Here is a 23,200-nt window from a genome sequence, read left to right as displayed (position 1 = left end):
CCTGAGAAGAATCAAGTAAAAGTCATCCATTCTTTTAAAAGGCCTCTTTTCAAAGTGGAGAGGATAATAATAGGGAGGGAAATCTGGGGAAGGCAGTAGTCAGAAACAAACACTTTTAAGATTCCCCTTCACACTTTTCCTCAAGATGAGAGTTAAATTCGTTGTTTGTTTTTTTTTTTTTTTTTCAGGGAAAAAGGTTAGTTACAATAGTCTTTTAAATTTGTCCTTTCTTCAGCCATTACAGGAAGCAATCTTTCAGAAGATACTGTAAACTGCCCATTCCTCATAGACTTCTTCAAATATAGCAGTTAAAACAGTTTTCACGAGAGATAAGTTTCATCTCACTTCCTTTCTATTTTCTCCACACTATGTCATAGACTTCAAAGTTAAAGTACACATCCTCTCTGACTCCATGGGATGGAATGCATCATAATAAGAAATAATAAATTCACTCCCAGTTGCCAGCACAAACTACTTTTTCTGCAGCATTCTGTTTGGCTCTTAAAGATTCAGTAACAGTATATAGTCTCTGTAAGGGAACTTGTAGAAAGAGGTGTGATATATAAGTAAATACAAAGAATAAGCAAAACAATTTCAAGAGACAAGCAATCTGTTCATTGTAGGGGTAGGAGAAGCATTTAGAAAGTCCTTATACAAATAGTACCTCCTAAGTATCCTTTGAAGGGAGTTCTAAGAAGTCAAAGTAAGAAAGGAATGCATTCTAAGTATGTGAGATTGATCTTTCACTTTCATCAAATATCATACTGGTTTTTTTCTGTAAAATGAGAGTAAAAAGCTGAATCACTAATATTGCATTTTTTTTTCTATTGAAGGAAAAGTTTTCTCAAATGGATATCTTAGTTCTAATGACTGCAGCTATCTGCCATGATCTGGATCACCCAGGATACAATAATACGTATGTTCACAATTGTTTTTTTTTCATCTTTATTTTAAAGGATAAACTTACAAACAAAAGAGAAATGATTCATTGTATCAAACAGATCATCTGATATTTGTAACAATTTAAAGTTGTAGCTATAAGATTAGACTTTCTCTTTTTTTATATTTGACATAGATTTATAATGAAACTGTTAGTGTCTCTCCTTAAATATCTTATCATCTATAATATGATTTTCCAGTATGGCAGATTTGAAAAAATAAAAGTAAGTTCCATTTTCTTCTAAGAAGACTTAATGGTTATTTTGGGAAGGTCATGATTTCATTTATGAGGATACTCTTTTCTTATCTTCTCATTTTATCCATTATAATCATGGTTTCTCACAAATAAAAAATGTACTTACCTCCTTAGAGGAAATTATAAAATTTATGTTCTTTCTTTGCACATTCACACTCAGCAATATATGCTCAAACATGAATATGAAGCAGTCTGACAAGATAAAAACATCACTGACTATAAATTAAAAAGACCTGGGTTCAAATTTCAGCTCTGATAAGCTGTGTGAATTTAATTAAATCATCAATATGTCCTCAGTTTCCTCTGATACACCTGAGTTCTAATTTTATTATGGTCATGCAAAGAATTGAGAGGATTGTGCTAAAACAGCTTTTAAAATTTCTTTTAGGTGGATGATCTTTTAAAATAAGAAATAAATTCAAAACTGTTTGACTTGAAAATATATTTTAGTTTTATTTATTAAGTAATTGCTTTTAATTTGTTGAAAATGTTAGCATTTTTGTAAGACCTTGTAATGGAATACATTTTTCTCAAAATTCAGTATTAAAAATCTATGAACAATCCCTAACCACACACACACACACACACACACACACACACACACACATTTTTTTTTTTTGTCACAGACATATTTATACATGTATAGATGGGGGAGAGGCAGATAGATTGTGAAAGCTAGAGCAAGTTCATAAATATATAATAAGATATAAAGTAATGAAATTAGTTTCAGAAACTACTCATAACCATAGACTTCTTAGCTTTATGATCAAACTTGACACATACAATTGGTCTCTAATTTTCCCTCCTATTAGATTATAAGTTCTTTAGAGCAACTACGTTTTCATCTTGTATTGTCATGCCTAGTACAGTGTTTTGTATGTAGGAGGGATAAAAAAAGTTTGCAATATATGGCTTTAACATATATTCCACCATGTTAAACATATATTGAACTACTTGCCATCTAGGGAAGGCATGAGGGAAGGGGGGAAATGGAGCACAAGATTTGCAAGGCTAATGTTTAAGAACCAACCATCCATGCATATGTTTTGAAAAATAAAAAACTTTAATAAAAAAGAGTAACCTTTTTAAAAACTTTGCTAAATGAAATTGAATTGAATATGTGAAAAATTCTGCTCCAAAGAAAATAATTACAAGGCTTCAGTGTTTTATATGTTGAAATTCTTACCTTACATGTGGGATATAGTCCAAAATACAATCTATTTAGTCAATAGAAGGTCTGAATCATCTCTTCCATGTAATACTCATGACCTTCTCTGAATTATAATATCTTCATTTCTAAAATGAGGATAGAAAAATAGGGAAACTATTTACTTAACAGTGTTGTTAAATGGGTAAAGTAAAATTAAATAATACATATATATATATATTTAAGATAGCATAGATTTTTGTTACAGTATATATAACTATATATATATATACATCACATATATATGTATATATATATATGAAACATCTGTATAAACTGTATATGATATTTAGATTTCTCACTCTCTTCTTGATATCAGTTACCAGATTAATGCACGCACAGAGCTTGCAATACGTTACAATGATATTTCACCGTTGGAGAACCATCACTGTGCAGTGGCTTTCCAGATCATTTCCCAGCCTGAATGCAATATTTTCTCCAATGTAACATCAGAAGATTTCAAAAAGATAAGGCAGGTTTGTAAATAGGGACCAAATAGCTACTCTATCTGGGCTGTGGGAGCAGAGGACACTTTTCTGTGACATTTTCTTTTTGTTATTACAATTAATTTTCAAAACTTTATTTTTTCTTTTTATATTTCATTTTTCTTTCATTTCTCTTTCCAATTTTTCCTCTCCTTACCTTACTTAATTTATTTTATTTTATTATTATTATTATTATTGCTGAGGCAATTGAGGTTAAGTGACTTGCCCAGGGTCACACAGCTAAGAAGTATTAAGTATCTGAGAACAGATTTGAATTCAGGTCCTCCTGACTTCAGGGCTGGTGTTCTATCCACTGCATCACCTAGCTGCTCCCATTACTTGATTTAAAAAAATTTTTTGAGCTCTTCCACAGCCTCAGACCAACTCGTATTTTTATTTAAGGTTCTGATTGTAGCAGTTTTGATTTTTGTTGTCTTCTGAGTTTGTATTCTGAGCTTCCTTGCCACTAGTAATTTTCTAAAATCAGGAACATTTTTTAGTTTATTTCTTGACTTTAGATCTCTGCTAAAGTGGGGCTCTGCTTCTGGAGTAGAAGGGGCACTGTACCAAGCTTTAGGGGTTTTGTACAGATATAATTCTGGAGACCTATAAATTTTCAGTTCTTCCAAAGTGGTATGATATAGGAAGAGGCATGTTTCTACTCTTCTGGCCTATGCATTGGTCTGTGTGTACAAGCACTCTTCTGCCCTGAATTCACGACAAGAATTTGTTGCAACAAGCTCTACTATATTGTACTAAGGTTCCTTCTAATCCTGGGACTAAGACCCAGGACTATAACCCAGATCCAAATAGAGACAATACAAAAGAATTCTGTCCCTGGTACCAATAAAGGGACCCATATAGTCTCTTTCTGATCAATTGTTTGATCCCCTTAATGTCTATGGGCTGAGAGATTCAGAAACCAACTCTGCCACTACTGATTCTGTTGCCCTCCTCCCCAAGGCCTACTGCTGGTTGGCTGCAATATATAATCACAGAGAAAATGTTTAATGGACACATAAATATTGTATATTTATAAATGTATTTATAAATATTTTGATAAATTATTTGATTCATGCATCTTCATTTCAATTGTTTAGGGGATAATTACATTAATCCTGGCCACTGACATGGCAAGACATGCAGAAATTTTGGATTCTTTTAAGGAAAAAATGGAAAATTTTGACTACACAAATGAGGAACATATGATTTATGTAAGTAGGCTTCTGATGTTTCATTCTTTCAGTGACCACAATCCAATAAGGTCTTTTGTTTATATTATCATATTTATGTTCAGGATGCAATGCCTACCACCTTGCAAAGTCATAATTTTCCTTGTGAACTTATAACTGTTAAGTGGCTATCAGAATTTTGTTCATTGTCAATTCTGTGAAATGCCATTTATGCCCCAAATGTGATATAATCCATAACAAATACACATTGATAAAGTAAAAGTTAAAAAATCACAGAAATAATTAAAGTGTCCTTCTGTTAATGTATCACAGTGTTCCTGCCTCCCAAGAAAACTAACCAAGAAGACAATAATGTAAAACTTGCTTTTGAAAGATTATGTGACTATATTAGCAAATAATACTGATTTATGAAATCCCATTTGGTTTCTAAACACTGAGGTCTTCCTATTACTGAACAGCCTTGTTCTCCAGTTTCTATTATGTGATCTGTTTTGGAAATGGAGGAAATTAATTAATTTTGTTCTGCATTCTTGTTACTATAATGAACTCTCTACATCTGGCACTTTATTATATTGAAATTTATTTAAAACAGGAAAATTTGCACATCCATAGTAAAGAGAAAAAGATTACTCTTCAACACTGCAAGAACTTCAAATAGATCATCAGAGAAAGATTAATTTATGTTCCTAAACTCTTTGGTTTGAAATGGATTATGAGCTATAATTCAAATAGACTAGGATTCAGAAAAAAACTAAGCCCATGTCCTGGCTTTGCCATTAATATAAACTGCATGGTTTTGTGCAAGTCAATTAATTTCTCTATCAGTTTATTAATATAGAAAATGGACATCATAATATGAATACACCTAGTTCATAGGATTAATGCAAAGTACCCCTAGAACAATGAAAGGTACATATAATAATAGACTTGTTCTGAGATTGTGACCATAGAATATTCATTATTTTGAAATCATCTTTTTTAATATAAATGTACACTTGGCAATATGATTTGATTGTGAATCTTGGATTTCCATCATCTCCAAGGAATTTAATCTATTTGGAGCTTCCACAATCTTCCAACAGACATAAATTACAGGTGATATAAAAGAGATAGAGAAATCCATGGTGAATATAAACTACAGTATTTTCTCAGTAACGACCCATGTGTGAGGAGTGATGTAAAGGATATTCAAAAGGAAATTGATGATTTAGAAAAGAAAATGTACTGATCTTATAGTACTAGCAAGGAATAACAACTGGATAGACCAAGTTTTCTACTATTACCTATAAAGTAAAAACATCTAAAGATGACATTCAATGTGTGGATTCTTTCAAAAGATATATGGAAGAATATTAAAAAGATCATAGAAGATAAGAAGCCATGGATAGGTTGTGGTATGTATTGGTGGAGAGAGAACTTTCATTGATAAGATTTCAGATCCACTGAAGTATTTGAATGGATTTATAAACGATGAAACTAAGGATGAGTAATTATGACTTACATAAAGAAACACAATCAAAACTCATTCTCTCTTGACTTCAAGTTGAGTGTTATTTCCAGTAAACCATAGCAAAGACTAATGGATAAGAAGATGAACTCTCCTAATCAGTCAATACATTTGCTATTATCTGCTTTCTAGAAAATAAAAAGTATGTGAAAAGTCTACCAATCAACCAGTGAAAAAGAGAAGACAAATAGGAATGGGAAATAAATCTTTTATTTCATTGGTGTAAGGAACTCTCGGGTAAGAAAACTCTATACAACAAGACAAGGTCAAAACTTTTTCTGAAACTTAGTCTTCAGTAAGTTGCCTAGATCATTGAGAGATTAAGTGACTTACCTGGAAATTCTAATTACTGTAAATGCCAGAAACTGACTTGTAAATCCACATGTCTATGGACATTTATCAAAATTCTTGATACTAAAACATCTTCTTTCAGCTAAAGATGATATTGATAAAATGTTGTGATATATCCAATGAAGTCAGACCAATGGAAGTAGCAGAACCCTGGGTTGACTGTTTATTAGAAGAATATTTTATGCAGGTAAGAATGTTGCAAAGTTAAGCTTTATATTATGGCATTTAGTCATGTTTTTATCAATGGTCAGTAGTTGAAAAATCTATATAAGGTATAATGAAACATTACATATCTCCACAGATGAAAAGAAGCAATTTGATAAAATTAGATGTGATTATTGCTAGCCTATGTTTGAAATAAAATTGGCTAAAATTTTTGAAATCAAAGACAATGACAACCCACAAATGCTAATATAATTGGATCACAATACACTACCAATGAATGCTCCCCTGATCTAACTGGTCAAAAAAACTGCATGGGAGTCAAAATACAATGTCAAAAATGTTTAAAAAGCTTAAAGCTCCTACTGTGTGCTAAGCCCTGTGTTAGGCATTGGGGAAATAAAAACAAAAGCAAAATAGAGTCTTGAAGGAGTTAAGGAAGATTACTCATTCATTCACATGCACACATACACACACACACACACACACACACACACACACACACACTATGTAGATACTGATAGATAAATAGACAGACAGACAAACATCAGATAGCTGGATGGATGGATGAACAAAGTAAATACCAGATAACAGGGGGGAAGACACTAGTATCTGCAGTTATCCCTTCAAGGAAACCAGGAATTCTATAAAGCTGAGGTGAAAAGAAATTCATACTGGAGATAGGAGATAGCCAGTGGGAAGGCATGACATCAGAAAACATGTGTCATATATGGAAAAAAAGGGTAATTTAACTGGAGAATAGAGTAAATAGATGAAATAATATGAAATAAATGAAGACTAGAATTTGCAATAACTGGATAGTGAGCTCCTTGGAAAAAAAAGGTCTTTCTTCTTTTATTTGAATCTTTACTGCTTAGTATAATGTTTGGTGATGTTTGGTAAGTGTAGATAGATTGAGTCTGCATTCTGAAAAGTTTCACATGCTAAGCAGAAGAATTTATATTTGATCTAAGACATAATAAAAAGTCACTGGAGGCTATTGAGTAAAGAAGTCATCTGGTGAGAATCATTTCTTAGGAAAATCATATTGGTGGCTCTATAGAGGAAGAGTTGGAGCAGAAAGAAACTTGAAGCAGGGTGGCCCATTAAAAAACAATTATAACAGTCGAGATGAAAACTACTAAATTCCTCAACTATGATGGTGTGAGTAGAGAGAAGAGGAAGAATGAGAGTGAAGTTATGGAAGTAGAAATAACGAAATGTAGCAACTGACTGAACATGTAGATTGAGTGAAAAGTGAGCATTCAAAGATGACATCAACATTGCAAACCTGTAATTAGAAGTACTCTTTGAGAGTAATAATAAAGTTTGAGAGATGTATGGATTTGAATCAAAGACAATTAAATTTTAGACCTGTTAAGTTAGAGATGAATGAAAGAATTAAATGAATGAAAAAAAGATTTATTAAGTGCTTTCTGGGTGCAAAGGATTGTGTTAAATGCTGAGGATGAAAACAGAAAAGCAAAATAGTCCCTCCTCTCAAAGAACTCATGTTTTTTTTTGTTTGTTTTTTTTTTTCCCTGAGGCTGGGATTAAGTGACTTGCCCAGGGTCACACAGCTAGGAAGTGTTAAATGTTTGAGACCAGGTTTGAACAGAACTCATGTTCTAATGGGAAGGTAACAAATATGGAAGGTTTGAGAAAGTAAAATGGAAAGTTTTTATGATCCTTGTTGCTCAGTCATTTCAGTCACATCCAATTATTCATGATTACATTTGGGGTTTTCTTGGCAAAGATACTGGAGTGGTTTATCACTTCCTTCTTCAGTGGTCCTTAAAATGCAAAGATAAAGCACATAGCTATGCAATTTTAATGTAATTTCCACTGATGAAATCATGTAAGTTTCTGATTTTGGAACATTTTATAAGCTCAGTAGAGAAACTAGGACTGGCTACATAGATCTGAAAGTCACTTGTACAGAGATTGAATCTATGGGAGCTGATAAGATGACTGAGAAGTGTAGAGAAAGAAGAGTTAAGTATCCAGAACAGAAACATATTAAAAGTGATATCCTTATAGCCATTCTCTCTTGCTTCCTTTCCTTATCTAACAACTCTTTCTTAGTACCCTTTCCTGGCATTTTATCCAGGTCATGTACATTAACTATGGGTGTCCAACAAAACCCTATTCTGGTTTCTATTATTTTCTTCATTCATAGCATTTTACTTAGTGACCTAATCAACTCTCTATGGTGGTGGTGGTAATTGTTTTCCTGACCTCCAATTTTGCAACTCTAACTGCCTATTGGATATCTAAAAATCAGATATTCTGCAGACATTTTTAACTAAACATGTTGAAAATTGAATTCATTATTTTTCCCAAAAAACTTCTAAATTCCCATTTTTATTGAGATTGCCACCATCCTCCCAGTCACCTAGGCTTACAAGCTAGATGTCACTCTCAAGTCTTCACTCTTTGTCACCACTACCCCTATATCCAATCTGTTGACAAGTCCTGTTAATTTTCCCTTTGTAACATCTCTCACATATGCTCTTTTTTTCCTTGTGATACTTCCACTATTCTGGTACAGATCCTCATCATCTCATACCTGGACTATTGAAATAGTCTACTATGTGGTTTCCCTGCCTCAGATCTTACTACACTCCATTTCATTCTCTTCTCAGCTGTCAAATAATCTTCTTAACCCACAAATTTGACCATGTCACCTCCACACCTTCCACTCAGTAACCCCTATCACCTCCAAGTTCAAATTAAATCCTCTCTTTGGTATTTAAAGCCATTTATAACCTGATCCTCCCCTACTTCTGTTTTCTTATGCCTTACATCTTTCTCCTATCATGTACTCTGTGATACAATGACAATGGCCTCCTTGGTAGTCCCTGCACAAAGATACTCCATCACTTGGACATTTTCATTGGTTATCTCTCATTCCTGGACTTGTCTTCCACATCTCTACATACTGACTTCTCTGGCTTCCTTCAATCCCAGCTAAAATCCTACATTCTATATTCTACAAGATTCTGTGGCTGATTCTATGGTCTTCAATTCTCTTCTAATTCTATGGCTTTTACTCTGTTAATTATCTCCAATTTATCCTAAATATAGCTTTTTTGTACATAGTGGTTTGCATAGTGGTGTACAAGTGGTTGCCTTCTTGATTAGACTATGAAATCCTTGAAACTGTCTTTTGCTTTTCTTTGTATCTTCAGCAATTAGTGTGCTATCTGACACATAGGAGCTACTTATTAAATGTTTTTTGAGTGATTGCATAGTAGAGGAATTGGACTGGTAGTATGTTCTCTCCAGAAAAGAGTAGTACACACACACACACACACACACACACACACACAACAGAGAGAGTATACAAGAGGTGGTCAAAAATGTAAGATGATATAAAGATAGATCAAGAAGGAGGACTGAGAAAATCCACTAGATTTGGGCCCTAAGAAATAATTCTAGATAGAGGAGTTTCAGCTGAGCAATGAGGTCTGATATGAGATTACAAAGGAGGGAGACATAAGTGGAAAGAGAACAGGTACCAGGTTTATCAAGTATCCCATCCACTACCATCTCCATTTGAGAAACGAAGAAGGTGATACCAAATCACTTGTTCAAAATCACAGCTATCTAGTTAAGAAACAATCTTATTTTCTAGGACTTTAACTAAGAAAGAGAGAAGAGACAAAGGACAATAATTTGAGGCAAAGGTGAATATAGTGGAAGATTTTTTTAGAATGGAAGAGGCTCAAGAAGCATAAAAGGTAAACAGGAAAGAGAAATTACATGAGATTCAATAAGGTTAAATTATGCATATTCCTACCTGAAAAGACTATACTTATAAAAACTTTCTCATTATTAGGGCAGTTACAAGTAGTATATATAGACAGAGGATACAGAGTGACTTGAATATGATGGAATAACTAAAAAAATAAATTTAATGAGTGAGAAAGAAGAATGCACTGGGAGAAAGAGAAAGGGAGAGGCAGGATAGGGAGGAGGTGGGGAATGCTTGAATCTTACTCTCATTGAAATTGATTCAGAGAAGAAATAACATACACACTCAGTAAGGTATAGAAATCTATCTTACCCTGCAGGAAAGAAGGAGAGAAAGGGGAAGAGAGAAGGGAGTACTCATAGAAGGGAGGATAGAATGGGGAAAAGAAGCAAAACACTTTTGAGAAGGGACAGGTTAAAAGGAGAGAGAAAAATAGAATAAACAGTATGGAAGGAAATACAGTTAACAATCATCATCATGGAAAAAACATTTTGAAGCAAGTGTCTCTTATAAAGACCTCATTTCTAAACTACATAGAGAACTGGGTCAAATTTATAAAAATAAGAACCATTCCTCAAATGACAAATGATCAAAAAAAAATGAATCATTTTCAGGTGAAGAATATAGAACATCTGTAGTTCTAAATAACTATTGATTGGAAAATACAAATTAAAATAATTCTGAAGTATTACCTCATACCTATTAAATTGGGTAATAAGACAGAAAGGAAAATAACAAATGCTAGAGGGAATGTGGGAAAACTGAGACACTCATGCCCTATTGGTAAAGTTGCAAACTGATTCAACCATTTTGTAAAGTGATTTGAAACTATTCCCAAATATTTATAGCAGCTCTTTTCTGGAGGCAAATAATTGGACTTTGAGGGAATGCCCTTAAATTAAGGAATGGCTGGACAATTTGTGGTATATGATGTGGTATGTGATAGAATACTATTGTACTATTAGAAATGATGAGTTACATGCTTTCAAAAAAACCTGGAGACACTGGAGGACACTGGTTATAAGTATTCTTTTTATAATTCCACAACTGCATCAAATAACTCAGTTTTTCATGTAGCTTTGGTAGAGAAATCTTATAACAAACATTTAGGCTTTATAGACATGGAAGATCTAGGGAACCCTTTAATTGCATCAATGAAGAATGAAAGCATCTTTGATAACATTCTAATTCCTGGGAACATGCTAACTACAAATCTTCTTTATTCAAAACTTCATTATGTCTAAAATCATATAAAATTTAATTTGGTCTTCAGTCCCATCCATTACCATCTTTATTTGGGAAATGAGGAAGGTGATACCAAAAGAGATTAAATCACTTATTCAAAATCACAGCTATTTGGTTAGGAAACAATCTTATTGATTCTTTTTTCTGGTACCCTTTCCACCGTACAACCAAGAGATTTTCAAACAGTACCTATCAAAACATGATGTATCAATTTGAGATATTAATAGTAATATATCAGCTTTATTATTTAGAGAGAGTAATTTGTTTTTAAACAAGAAATAACAATTTATGTTGCTGAAGCTTATTATAATCTATTTGACTAGGAAGTTTTTAGGTCATTGTTCAGATGGTTAAATTATAAGATATATAAAAATCAGTGACACATTTATTCATGACTATGTATTAATAGTCCTGTATGGGAGAAAAAAGACCTGCATGGAAAAAAAAAACAGTTTCCTTTTGTTAATCAAAGTACAGTTGCAATTAGAATATAAGTTTAACAATTATAGTATGTTCTATAAAGCACCAGCCCTTAAGTCAGGAGGACCTGAGTTCAAATCCAGCCTCAGATATTTAATACTTCCTAGCTATGTGACCCTGAGTAAATTATTTAATCCCAATTGCCTCAGAAAAAAAAAAAAAGAATAGTATATAAGAATTCAAAACAACGTATCGTCCTCAAGAACATTCATAGTTCAGCTACCTAGAAAATAAAGCATTTCAGAATTGTTAAAAAAAACAAAAAAAAAAAAAACTGGGGATTTACAAGAACTGATGCAAAGTGAAATGAATAGGACCAGGAGAACATTATATACAGTAACAGCAATATTGTAAGATGATCAACTGTGAATGACTTGGTTATTTTTAACATTACAATGATTAAAAACAACTGAAGATCTATGATGAAAAATGCTATCCAACTCCAGAGAAAGAACTGATGGAGTCTGAATACAGATACAAACATATTATTTTTAAAAATGTTAAACATGTCAAATTCTTTTAAACATATCTCATATTTGTCATGTTGTACAAGAAGACCAAAAGGGAAAATACCATGAGAAAGAAAAAGCAAATAAACAAAGAAACAAACAAAAGGTGAAAATACCATGATTCAATCCACATTCAGTCTCCATAGTTCTCTCTCAGGATGCAGAAGGCAAGTTCCATCCCAAATCTATTGGAATTATCTTGAATGAGCCAAGTATAATCTTTACTTTATTTTTCTTGGGTTTTTAATCTCAGTTTTTTAATAACATTATTTATATGGAAATGTTTTGCCTGACTACTCCCATATCAAATTGCTTCTCAATCAGGGTGGGAAAGAATTTGGAACTCAATTTTTAAAAAGAATGTTGGAAATTGTTTTTTCATATAATTGGGAAAAATAAAATACTATATTAAAAATAATGGAGAAGATGGAGATGTGTTTGTAGGCAACAGAGAATGAACTAGTAGATAGGAGAAGGCATTATTAGGAAGAGAAGGGAAAATTGAAGAGATAATCTATAAGAAAAGATTCAAGGGAGTGAAAGGAAAGAGAAGGGATAAAAGCCACTTCATTAGAAAGTGGAGTAAGTGGGGAGAGAAAGTAAAGAGAGCAGAAAGTAAAGAAGTAATAAGATGCAGAAAAGGTGGGGGAGGAGATTATATAGAATAGCTTTGTTTTTCTCAGTAAAATGTGATATGACTTTCTTAGCAGTGAAGTTGAGAGGAGAACTTTATGGGACACTTAAGGAGAGAAAAGAAAGTTTGAAATAATCAGGATGATAAATGAAATAAAAAAATCAATTAGGGTAAAATGAAAATATTGTCTTATAAACATCCAGATGAGATTAAATAACATACATTTGTTGTGGATTTAGCATAGTACTATAACTTCAGCTCTATTCAACAACAGATTTGTAGTGGATGAAGTGGTGGAGGTGATATTCCAGAGTTGAGAGATTGGCAAAGTCCAAATAAATGATGTAGGAGTTTAATCCAACGGCTTTGAAAATGGAAAATAGGATAGAACTTAAATTGCTAAATATAGATCAAGTGAAAGGTAAGGAATAGGAAACCAGAAAAAGAATTATGGCCTGATAAAATAATAAGGAATGAATAGATTATAGGTCACAATTAAAATGAAGAATAGGTTTAATAAAGTAAGATCTAGGGACAAATGAAATTATAGAAGTCTATTATCAAGAGTTCTTCATCATGTGAATAAAAGCCCATAAATCAATTTTAATTTATTAAAAGGAAGCACTCAGCCTATGATCCCAAGTGACCATGGCAGTAAATAAATTGAAGAGTTTTGACTAGATGATTGGATCTATAATGGCCAAATCTTGATCGATGAGTCTATGCTCTAGATGAATGGCTAGAGGGAATATGAGTTTCTAGTTTGAATGGCCCAGTCTAGGACTAGCTAGATATAGTGAGCTATGTGAATTTATAACCTCTCATTCATTAATCACTGACAGCTTCAATAACAGAATATTTATAATTACTTAATATTGAGCACATGAATAGAATGATTGCAATCCTTTCAAATTTCCAAGAAATTTAACAGTTTCATACTTATAACTGCTATTCAGTGATATATTGGACCAGGCATGCCAATTGATTTAATAATTTTAAAATAATTTTCTACCATCTTATCATAGTTTGCTATAATTTCTCCTCTATGTAAATGTACTTTAAATACAAATAATTACAAGTAAATATTACAATTTTACTTTAAAATAAAATTTTCCATCTCTAGAATGTATAAATGCACTGTGGTCCTCTGAGATAGTCTTAAACTCTAGTCTTTAGTACACTGCTTCTTGCATTTACCTTAGAGTGACAGAGAAAAATCTGAAGGACTTCCAGTGGCACCTTTCATGGACCGAGATAAAGTGACCAAACCTACAGCCCAAATTGGATTCATCAAGTTTGTTCTGATCCCAATGTTCGAAACAGTTACCAAGGTAAATAATTGGCATTGGAATACCTACCTACCTACATATTTTATATGTACATTTGTGATTCTCACTGTATATATATGATATATATGTATTATATATATAAGTCCCCATATATGTGTGTGTATGTGTATGTGTATATATATATATATATATATATATATATATATACATGTATATATACTCTTTTCAAGGCAACCCATGCCTTGAAAATGATTTCCCCTAAAATATATCTAACAAGGGGTCAACCATCCCTTGCCTTAAAGCCTCTAGTCAGAGGAGACCCACTACTTCTTCAAATGACATAATCTACTTTTGGATAGCTCTGATTATTAGAAAGAAAAATTTTTTTGTTAAGCCTAAATTTGCTTCTTTGTAACTACTACCCCATTGCTACTCATTCTGCCTTCTGGACCCAAGCAGAAAAGTAAAACCTTTCATTCAAATAATAAACTTTTCATAACCACTCTGAGCCTTCCTTCAATTAATCCTCCTGGTATGAACTTGAAGGCCATCTATGCCTTCACCTAGAAATCTATTAATGTCTATCAAACTAGGTGCAGTAATTCCAGATGTCGTCTGCTTAGCTCCTTTTAAAAAGAGGAGTAAGATACATTTATTCTTGATTACTTTTCATTGTTTTTGGAATAATGAAATATTTAAACGTATATTTATTTCTTCTAGCTTTTTCCTATGGTTGAAGAATTGATGCTTCAGCCTCTTTGGGAATCTAAAAATCGTTATGAGGAATTAAAAAAAATAGATGATGCCAAGAAAAAGGTAAAGTATTTTAACACCTTACTGATGACACCTAAGTGCCAGCTAATTTTTCTTGATCACATATTGAAAAACTTTTAAAATGATCATAGTAGCTGAAAATAACAACACTAACATATTCTATATAAGAATAAGCAAAAGCATATTTCAATTTTCCTGAAAAGCAATATGTTAATAGATAACTCTCAAGTATAGGAAGAGTCCTTCAAATTCCTATTCATGCTGTATATCTTTTTTTTTTTTTCCCAATAAGAAAAAGAGTGCAATATGGCAAATCCAAAGGTTATTCTCATCATATCAAGCATTCTGATTATAGCAATGGTAAATGGTATTTTTTTTTTTAATTTTTTTTTTAGGCTGGGGTTAAATGACTTGCCCAGAGTCACACAGCTAGGAAGTGTTAAGTGTCTGAGACCAGATTTGAACTGGGATCCTCCTGAATTCAGGGCTGGTGCTCTATCCACTGCACCACCTAGCTGCCCCTTATTCAGTTATTCTTATTTGCCCCCACTTACCCTACTTTTTTTTTTTTTTTTTTTTTTTTTAGCTTTAAATCCCCAGCCAGAGAGAGCATTTTGGCAATAATTATCAGTGTTAGATCTCTCTCTCTTTCTTGGATCATGTTCTCTACTCAATTGCCTTCTCTCAGCTATATGTCTAACAAATAAACCCACACTAGCAAACATCTGTGGTAAACATTACAGTGAAAACAAACTACATATTTAAAACAAATAAAGTAAAAAAAAAATACTTTCCCCACACCCAAAGGGAATTGTTTCAAGCTTCTGCAAGTGAGCCCAATTGACAAAAGCATTGTTAATTGCTATTAATAATAACTAACATTAATATGTTTGCAAAACATTGTACATGATAGTTCATTTGATCCTCACATTAACCCTGTGAAATAAGTGCTATTATTATTCTCATTTTGCTATTAGAATATTTGTATAAAGCATTTCCAAGCAAAGCGAAAGAACACTTTGCTTTGTTTCTCATGCCCTTCAAGGACCATTTACTGGGCTCTCCACATATGCCACAGATCCCAGATATAATCGTATGGATTTTAGTGTTGATTTGGAATTTTGAACACACACACACACACATCACTGAAAATATTTTCTTTTTCCTTTTTCAGGCCATTTATGAGGAAGATTAGAAGACTGTTGAACTCAGTTATGGACTGGTCTATTAGATGTTTCGGGATTCTTCAGCACAGAACAAAGATGATACTTCCTGAAGTCTTACAGAACCTTATTTTCTAAGAACTGAATTATTATTAATGGAAAAACTAAGAGAAGAGGGAAGGAAGATGTCAAAGGAAAGGAGAATTGAATTATCATAGTCTATAGAATTTTATTTTTAAACTGTCTTTTAAATAACATATTCTTATACAGAAAAAGAGGTACTGTTCTTACTTTGTACATTGTGTGTAAAATAGCTTACTTTTGTTTCAAAATAAATACTTATTGAATAAATGTTTAACTGGAAATAGGAACCATTTCTACTATTCACATATGAAGGAAAGGAAATTTATACTTTTTTCTAGAACATATTTTAGAACAATTGACAGATATGATGAGATATATATATATATGAAACCTAGTTATAATATTAAAACTTGGAATGGTATATATATGTACAAGCAAATAGAATGTGTTTCTGAAATGTTTATGCAGTAAGACTTAGACCCATTCATGTGTATCATGTGGACATATACGATATAATGTCAGCCAACACAGTATAATTGTGGGTGAGTTGATTCAGTATCCTATGAGTATATGTAAACATGTACAATGATTGTGAATGAAAACAAAAATATACCCATTTCCAGTGAAATGATGATTTAAACGTTTGCTTTAAAGATTAGGGAGGGCAACAATTTCAAGAAATTTGGCATTTTTGGAAGGCAAAACTACGGTTTTTGACTAGCTTCTTATCAAAATTATCTGATAAACGATCACTTTAAATGTTCTAGAAATATTTTGTTTAACAAGATACCCATAGACTTTGAGGATGAAGCCTATAATTGTTTATATTTATGCTTTAATTCTTTCTGGAAAAGAATTAGATATATACTAAGCCATATGTTTTCCAACTTCAAGACTTTTTTTAAAATCTAGATCATTATTTTTTTTAAATAGTCAACAATATCTTCTATGTGAAGTGCAATTTGTCTTTATGTAGTGAGGTTTTCCTTTCAAGAGGATTCATAAAACAGAAGTTGGAATGATTGAAAAACATTTCTTTTTTTAAATAAAATTTTATTGATTTTTTGGGATTTTTTTTTTACATCACCACAATTTTCCCAATATCTCTCCTGCTTTCCCTTCCATAGAGTCATCTCATATATAACATACTATTTTTTATAAACTGAAAAAGAAGAAAAAGATGAAAAACCTGCATAACTGATCATTACATTTTTAAAGTCTGAAAATATGTACAATCTGCAATGCCTGTGAACCTCCCAGCTTTGCAAAGGAGTAGAGTGGGAATATCTTCTTATATCCCTTTGTTCCAGCTATGCTTGTTCTTTCTAATTTTGCAACATGCCCTTTTTGTGTTTATGGTTATTTCTTTTTTTTAATGCATATCAATGTAAAATATTTTACTTTATTTTTATTGTTTTTTCTGATTATACATGTTTATTAATTTTTAATACACATATCTTTATGAACCCTGTTGAGAGAAAAAAATCAGAACAAAAGGGGAAAACCATAAGATAAAAAAAAAAAAAAAACAGAAGAAAAAAAATGAAGACACCATATGTTGATTTACATTCAGTCTCCATAGTTCTCTCTCTGGATGCAGATGGCATTTTCTATCCAAAGTTTATTGGGATTGCCTTGGATCACTGAAGCACTGAGAAGAACCATGGTTGATCATCTCACAATCTTCCTATTATTATTGATAATGCATTCATAATTCTGTTTGTTTTGCTCAGCATTAGTTCTTGTAAATCTTTCCAGGTCTTTCTAAAATTAGCTTATTCATCATTTTTTATAAAACAGTAATATTCCATTACTTTCATATACTATAGCTTATTTAGCCATTTTCCAATTGAGGGACATCTGCTCATTTTTTAATTCTTTTCCAGTTTGTGGTCATCATGTATATGGTCTTCTTAGGTCTGCTCACTTCACTTTCCTTAGTTCATATAGATCATTCTATGCTTTTCTACATTCACCCATTTTATCATTTCATAAAAAACTAATATTCCATTATATTTGTGTACCACAATTTGTTTACCCATTCCCCAACTAATGGGCATTTAATTTGTTTTCTTTGCTATTACAAAAAATGAAGCTATAAATATTTTGGACATTTTTTTTTATCAGTGACTTCCTTAGGGGAGAAATTCCAACAATGGAACCTATGGATATAGACATTTCAATCACTTCATTTGCTTAATTTCTAATGCTTTCAAAATTGGTTATACTGATTCATAGCTCCATCAATAATGAGCTAATATGCATATCTTTCCACAAACTCTCCAAGATTGACTATTCCCATCTTTTGTCATTTTTGTTAGCTTGTAGTGTTTGAAGTGAATTTTTGGATTATTTTGATTTACATTTCTCTTATTAGATGTGTTTATTAATAGTCTGCAATTCTTTTGACAAGTGTTTGTTTATAGACAACTTATTTATAAGGGAATAGGTAAAAAAGTAAATACTTAGTACTAAGTACTATGTCTTCATCACTGTGTTAAGTGCTGATGACACAAAGAAAATTGAGACAATTCCTGATCTCATGAAGCTTACGTTCCAATTAGGAAAGACAATACAAAAGGATTCTGCTGCAGATCTGACAGGATGCAATGGTGATAAACTTTAAGAGATTTAGAGTCAGGGAAACTACCCAACTGCATAGCAGATAGTGTGGAGAGTTCAAAGATCATTTAGAGTAACTTCCAGGTGAACCACAACTTTGAGAACAAAAGAGAACTTCCCCAACAAAGGATCATTCTTCCTAAATGTGACATCACCACAGATGAAGAACTCAATTCATCCTGCTGCAGCCCATTCCATTTTAAATGTATTTCAACAAAAATTTATTCCACTTTTGGATTGTTCTAATAATTAACTAGGCTTTTTCCCTCATATTTCCCCTTATATATAGTCTTAGTTTTACTCTCTACAAAGCAAAAAAAAGATCTATTCCCACTTCTCTAAAAATCATAATGAACTCCTAGAATATCTCAACATTGAAAACAGTTTAACATTTATCTATATTATAACAAGCTTGGATAAACATTCATTTTTCTTGTTTACTATTTTCCAGTGAGTGAACATATAATTCCTTCATGGTAGATATTATAGTGTTGCTGCTGCTTCTCATTTTAAACTGGAAAATTGTTCATCATTTCTTTAATCCTTTTCTATCTCAATCTTTTTATCTTCCCCACTAATGTTAAAACAAATAGCAGAATGGAAACCAGGCTTATTGCAGTTATTGACATTTTTCAACCTCTTGCTCCCTCCTCTATGGCAGCTCATTTGTCTCTCCAAGTACGTCAAAGGGTACTTCATAAAGTATGTAGAAATTCAGAAAATGATGCTTCTAATTCCTGCCCTAACAGGTTCAAAATTCTGATTTATTGTACATATTTCCCCCTCACACACACTCACACACATACACTAATATCCTGTTTTCTACCCTATTTCCCTCTATTCCTCATTGTAGCACTAGGCGTTGTCACACTATAGTTTTAAAAAGAGCAAGCATCTGGCTTTTGGCTTTTCCTGATACAGGGAGGGAAGGGGTAGAGTTGAATTCTTTTGCAAGCCCTTTGTTCTTCTTGGGCAACCCTACAAGAATTATATGTCTGGTAAGGGTGCTAAGTCAGCAAAAAAGGGATCAGCTTTTTCTGCTATCAATCAAGTTGATACCTTATTAGGGTTCTTGATTTCTTAGCTATAATTCTTACACATAATTCCTATTTCAGAGATGCTTAAGGAGTGAAAAATGTGTCTAGCTCAAATGACTGCTTGTCTATCCCATAAGAATGTAAGCTTCTTGTGATGATTATTTCAAACCTTGCACAGTGCTTACACACAGGTGCTTAATTTTTTAAAAAATGTGTTTATTGATTGAAAGAGTCCTCCAAAGAGATGAAAATGGGGGGAGGCTGTAAATTTGGGAGTTCCCATCTCAAGGTGGGCTTTTGTTAGCTGTCTGAAGGTACTAGGTAGCTATGCCTATCAGATTAAACCAATTTGTGATAGGCTCTGGGAAAAACAAACAAAATGGCTTCTTAAACTTCCCTTTAGATGAATTCTGGAAAGACCCCATTTCTGATATATGCCTATGATGTTTTCTTCTCTTCCAAGAAATTTTGGGAAGCAAAAATTGTTTTCTCTCAACTCTGTTTTTTTATCTTATGTGTAACTGCTGATTTATTGTTCTCATAGGTTTAGAGGGTTACTTCTGTGGCCTTGGTTGAAATCTGACCAACCTTCTCAAAGATTCATTATTTAATAGTTCATTAGGAGCTTCATGACAAAAAAAAAATTCTAATAAGTTTGATCATAGAAATAAATTCTGTTATCAATTCCATTCTTCTGAACTGATCTCCAGACTCTAAAACTTGCTCAAGTTCAATGAACAAGGAGTTTTCATTCAGTGCCATTTGTTTAGTACTTGATATTTTGGGGCATCTTGAATCTAGAATATATGCCAGTAGAAAAGTATTGATGGCTAGAACAGATCACATCATCCTGATAGAACATCGGGGGTTTTGTTGAATTGCTCAAGTAAGGATAAATCTAAACTAAGGAAGTCTTTCCAAGTCAAAAGAGACCTCTCTGAAGTTAAGCTACTACTTCTACTTTTTTGCAGTCATGCAGTCAAATAGGATAGGTCTAATCCCTTTTCCATAAAAATTCCTTTAAAACACTTTAAGGCAGTTAAAATTTTTATTTCTTCTCTGCTTCCAGGTTCATCATTCAACCACTTCTCATATGATAAAATCAAGAGGCCCTTTGTGGTCCTTCTTAGCTACCATTTTCTGGCTGATGTTCATTTTTATCAAAAATCCTTCCTAAAATGTGGTGCTACATAGTAGAGCAGATATGTTGCACATAACCATGTCTCCTATTTTGAACTTGTGAAGTTGTTGGGTTTTTTAATGTTACTCTTTTTATAATTCTTCTTACAATGTTAACTCTTATTTCTCTGTTGAATTTAATTGTGTAACCCCCCCCCCCAGAATGGTTTGAAAATACCCAGATGGACAGCCTTGTGACAATACATAGCTCTAGGAAGATGTGACTTCTGATTAGCTAAGATCTTTCTGGAAAAGAGAAACAGAAAAGGGGAGAGATGAAGTGAGGAAGGAGGCATGGAACAAAATCTAAATGGTAGACAGCTGTAGGCATGAGAGGAAGAGCCAGCACTCCATTATTCCCCCTTGATGCCTGTATCTCACAGAGATTAATAAGAGTGAACTAGTTAAGTGAAATAATTTTCTTGCCAGTTGAAATAAGATTTCATCTAACTCCTGTGTCATAAAGCTACTTTCCTTTTTTGTATTCTATTGCCTAACCTAATCTGCACAGCTTCCCCGATTAAAGTTTTATTTGCTTGCTCAAATAAAAAAATGTATTTTTGTTATGCATGACTCTCTTTTGTATAAGATTTGTGTAAATCTTTTTCATTTTGTGGGAAAGAGACTAAACTAGTAGAGATTAAATCAGCTGTTAGTAGAGGAATATTAGTAAATGTTGTTTAGTAACTAGGTCTCTGAAAATGCACAAGACATTTTTAAGTTTAATCTGCGTTGTTAAAATTGTCTTTGTCACTTTCTTAAATCTAAACAATCCACAAAACACTACATCAAACTCTGTTATGTAAAGCTTGCCAATTTCCAAAATGTAAAAACTCTCACTGATTAAGAATTAGCTCTTTTGGGCATATGTAAACTTCAGTACCTAGCATCTTTACCCAATGACCAGGGAAAGTAGATTTTATCTTGACTCTTTCAAAAAAGATTGTACCATTCTTCCTCTCCCACAGAAGGCCTTCTGGATTCCAGAGCCCAGTGGTGGCAAAAATGAATAACCAGAGTAGTAGCTCTGGGGAAGAAAAGTCCTTGCATCTGCCCCCTCAGGAGGGAAATAAAATTGTATAATATTGCAATCATGGAGTCCATGCTGAATAAATTGAAAAATGCTATTAGAAATGGAACAGTTAATGTCATCAACGCAATAATGCAAAATTCAGTCAAAAAGAAGTTTGACAGTTTACATATAACTACAGGTGGCAATGGGATAGTTCAGAAATTTTAAACACAAACAAGGTCAACCAAACATGAACTGCTTGAGAATTTGTACAAAGCCAGTATGTGCAAGCTTCGCCAACAATCTTAGCAACTGGAAAACAGGAGACAGTGTCTCTTGACATTAAGGATTATAAACTTTATGATGTAGAAACAATATATGGTTTTCTTCAAATTTCCAAAGAATTGCCATTTTTACATAGCAGTGTGAAAATGGTTCATAGAAACCTACTCTAGAAAAATATATTGAATAAAACTGGAACTGGAAACTAATGGGCTTAATTTATATACTACCAACCAATACATAGAAGACTATTTCCTTATAATAAATGGAATTCATATTTGTTGTCATTATGCCTTTTCAAATTCTGAACATTTGGTTCCTGAATACATATTTTCTGTGAATTGTTAGCTTTAGGAGCTACTGTTTATATTATATTTAATTTATTTACAAAATATATCTTTGAAGTCAACAAGCAAGACATATATACACATATATGTATATATGTGTGTGTTTCAGTAGGCAATTGAATCAGCTAATTCATCTAGGATCCATTTCTTTATAATATATATTTGAGAATTGGCCAAAAGGGAAAAAAGATATAAAAGCTCACTAAAAAAAAATAATTCCTTAAAAATTAGAATTAGGCAAGTAGAAGCTGACTCCATGAGACATAAAGAAACAATAAACTAGTCAAAAATGAAAAAAATAAAAAAAAATGTGAAATATCTCATTGAAAAAAACACCAACTTGAGTAGATTTATCAGAGACAATTTAAGAATTACTGGATTACTTAAAAGCCATAATCAAAAAATAGTCCAGATATCATATTTCAAGAAATTACAGCCCCACATAAAGAATGAGATTATAAATAAATTAGAAGAACATAGCATAGTTTACCTCTCAGACCTGTGGAGGAGGAAGGAATTTGTGACCAAAGAAGAATTAGAGGTTATTATTTATCACAAAATAGAAAATTTTGATTATATTAAGTTAAAAGGCTTTTGTACAAATAAAACTAATGCAGACAGGATTAGAAGGGAAGCAATAAACTGGAAAACCATTTTTACAGCTAAAGGTTCTGATAAAGGCCTCA

At 32.5% G+C, this 23,200-nt stretch overlaps 1 protein-coding gene across 6 annotated transcripts in view; it reads left to right on the top strand.

Annotated features, from left to right (window-relative positions):
* PDE9A (phosphodiesterase 9A) overlaps positions 1 to 17,097 on the top strand; it is a 161,587-nt gene extending 144,490 nt beyond the window's left edge. For all 6 annotated transcript variants that reach the window (XM_074300559.1, XM_074300558.1, XM_074300563.1 and 3 more), the window contains 7 exons: positions 834 to 916; positions 2,722 to 2,878; positions 3,988 to 4,101; positions 6,021 to 6,125; positions 13,928 to 14,056; positions 14,735 to 14,830; positions 15,963 to 17,097. In XM_074300559.1, coding sequence (XP_074156660.1) covers positions 834 to 916; positions 2,722 to 2,878; positions 3,988 to 4,101; positions 6,021 to 6,125; positions 13,928 to 14,056; positions 14,735 to 14,830; positions 15,963 to 15,983 — 705 coding nt within the window. In that variant the 3' untranslated portion in view covers positions 15,984 to 17,097. The remainder of the gene's footprint in view (positions 1 to 833; positions 917 to 2,721; positions 2,879 to 3,987; positions 4,102 to 6,020; positions 6,126 to 13,927; positions 14,057 to 14,734; positions 14,831 to 15,962) is intronic.
* Positions 17,098 to 23,200: the final 6,103 nt, after the last annotated feature.

The sequence above is a fragment of the Sminthopsis crassicaudata genome, chromosome 3, assembly GCF_048593235.1.
Source record: "Sminthopsis crassicaudata isolate SCR6 chromosome 3, ASM4859323v1, whole genome shotgun sequence".
NCBI lineage: Eukaryota > Metazoa > Chordata > Mammalia > Dasyuromorphia > Dasyuridae > Sminthopsis > Sminthopsis crassicaudata.
This window is presented reverse-complemented; position numbering and strand designations above follow the sequence as displayed.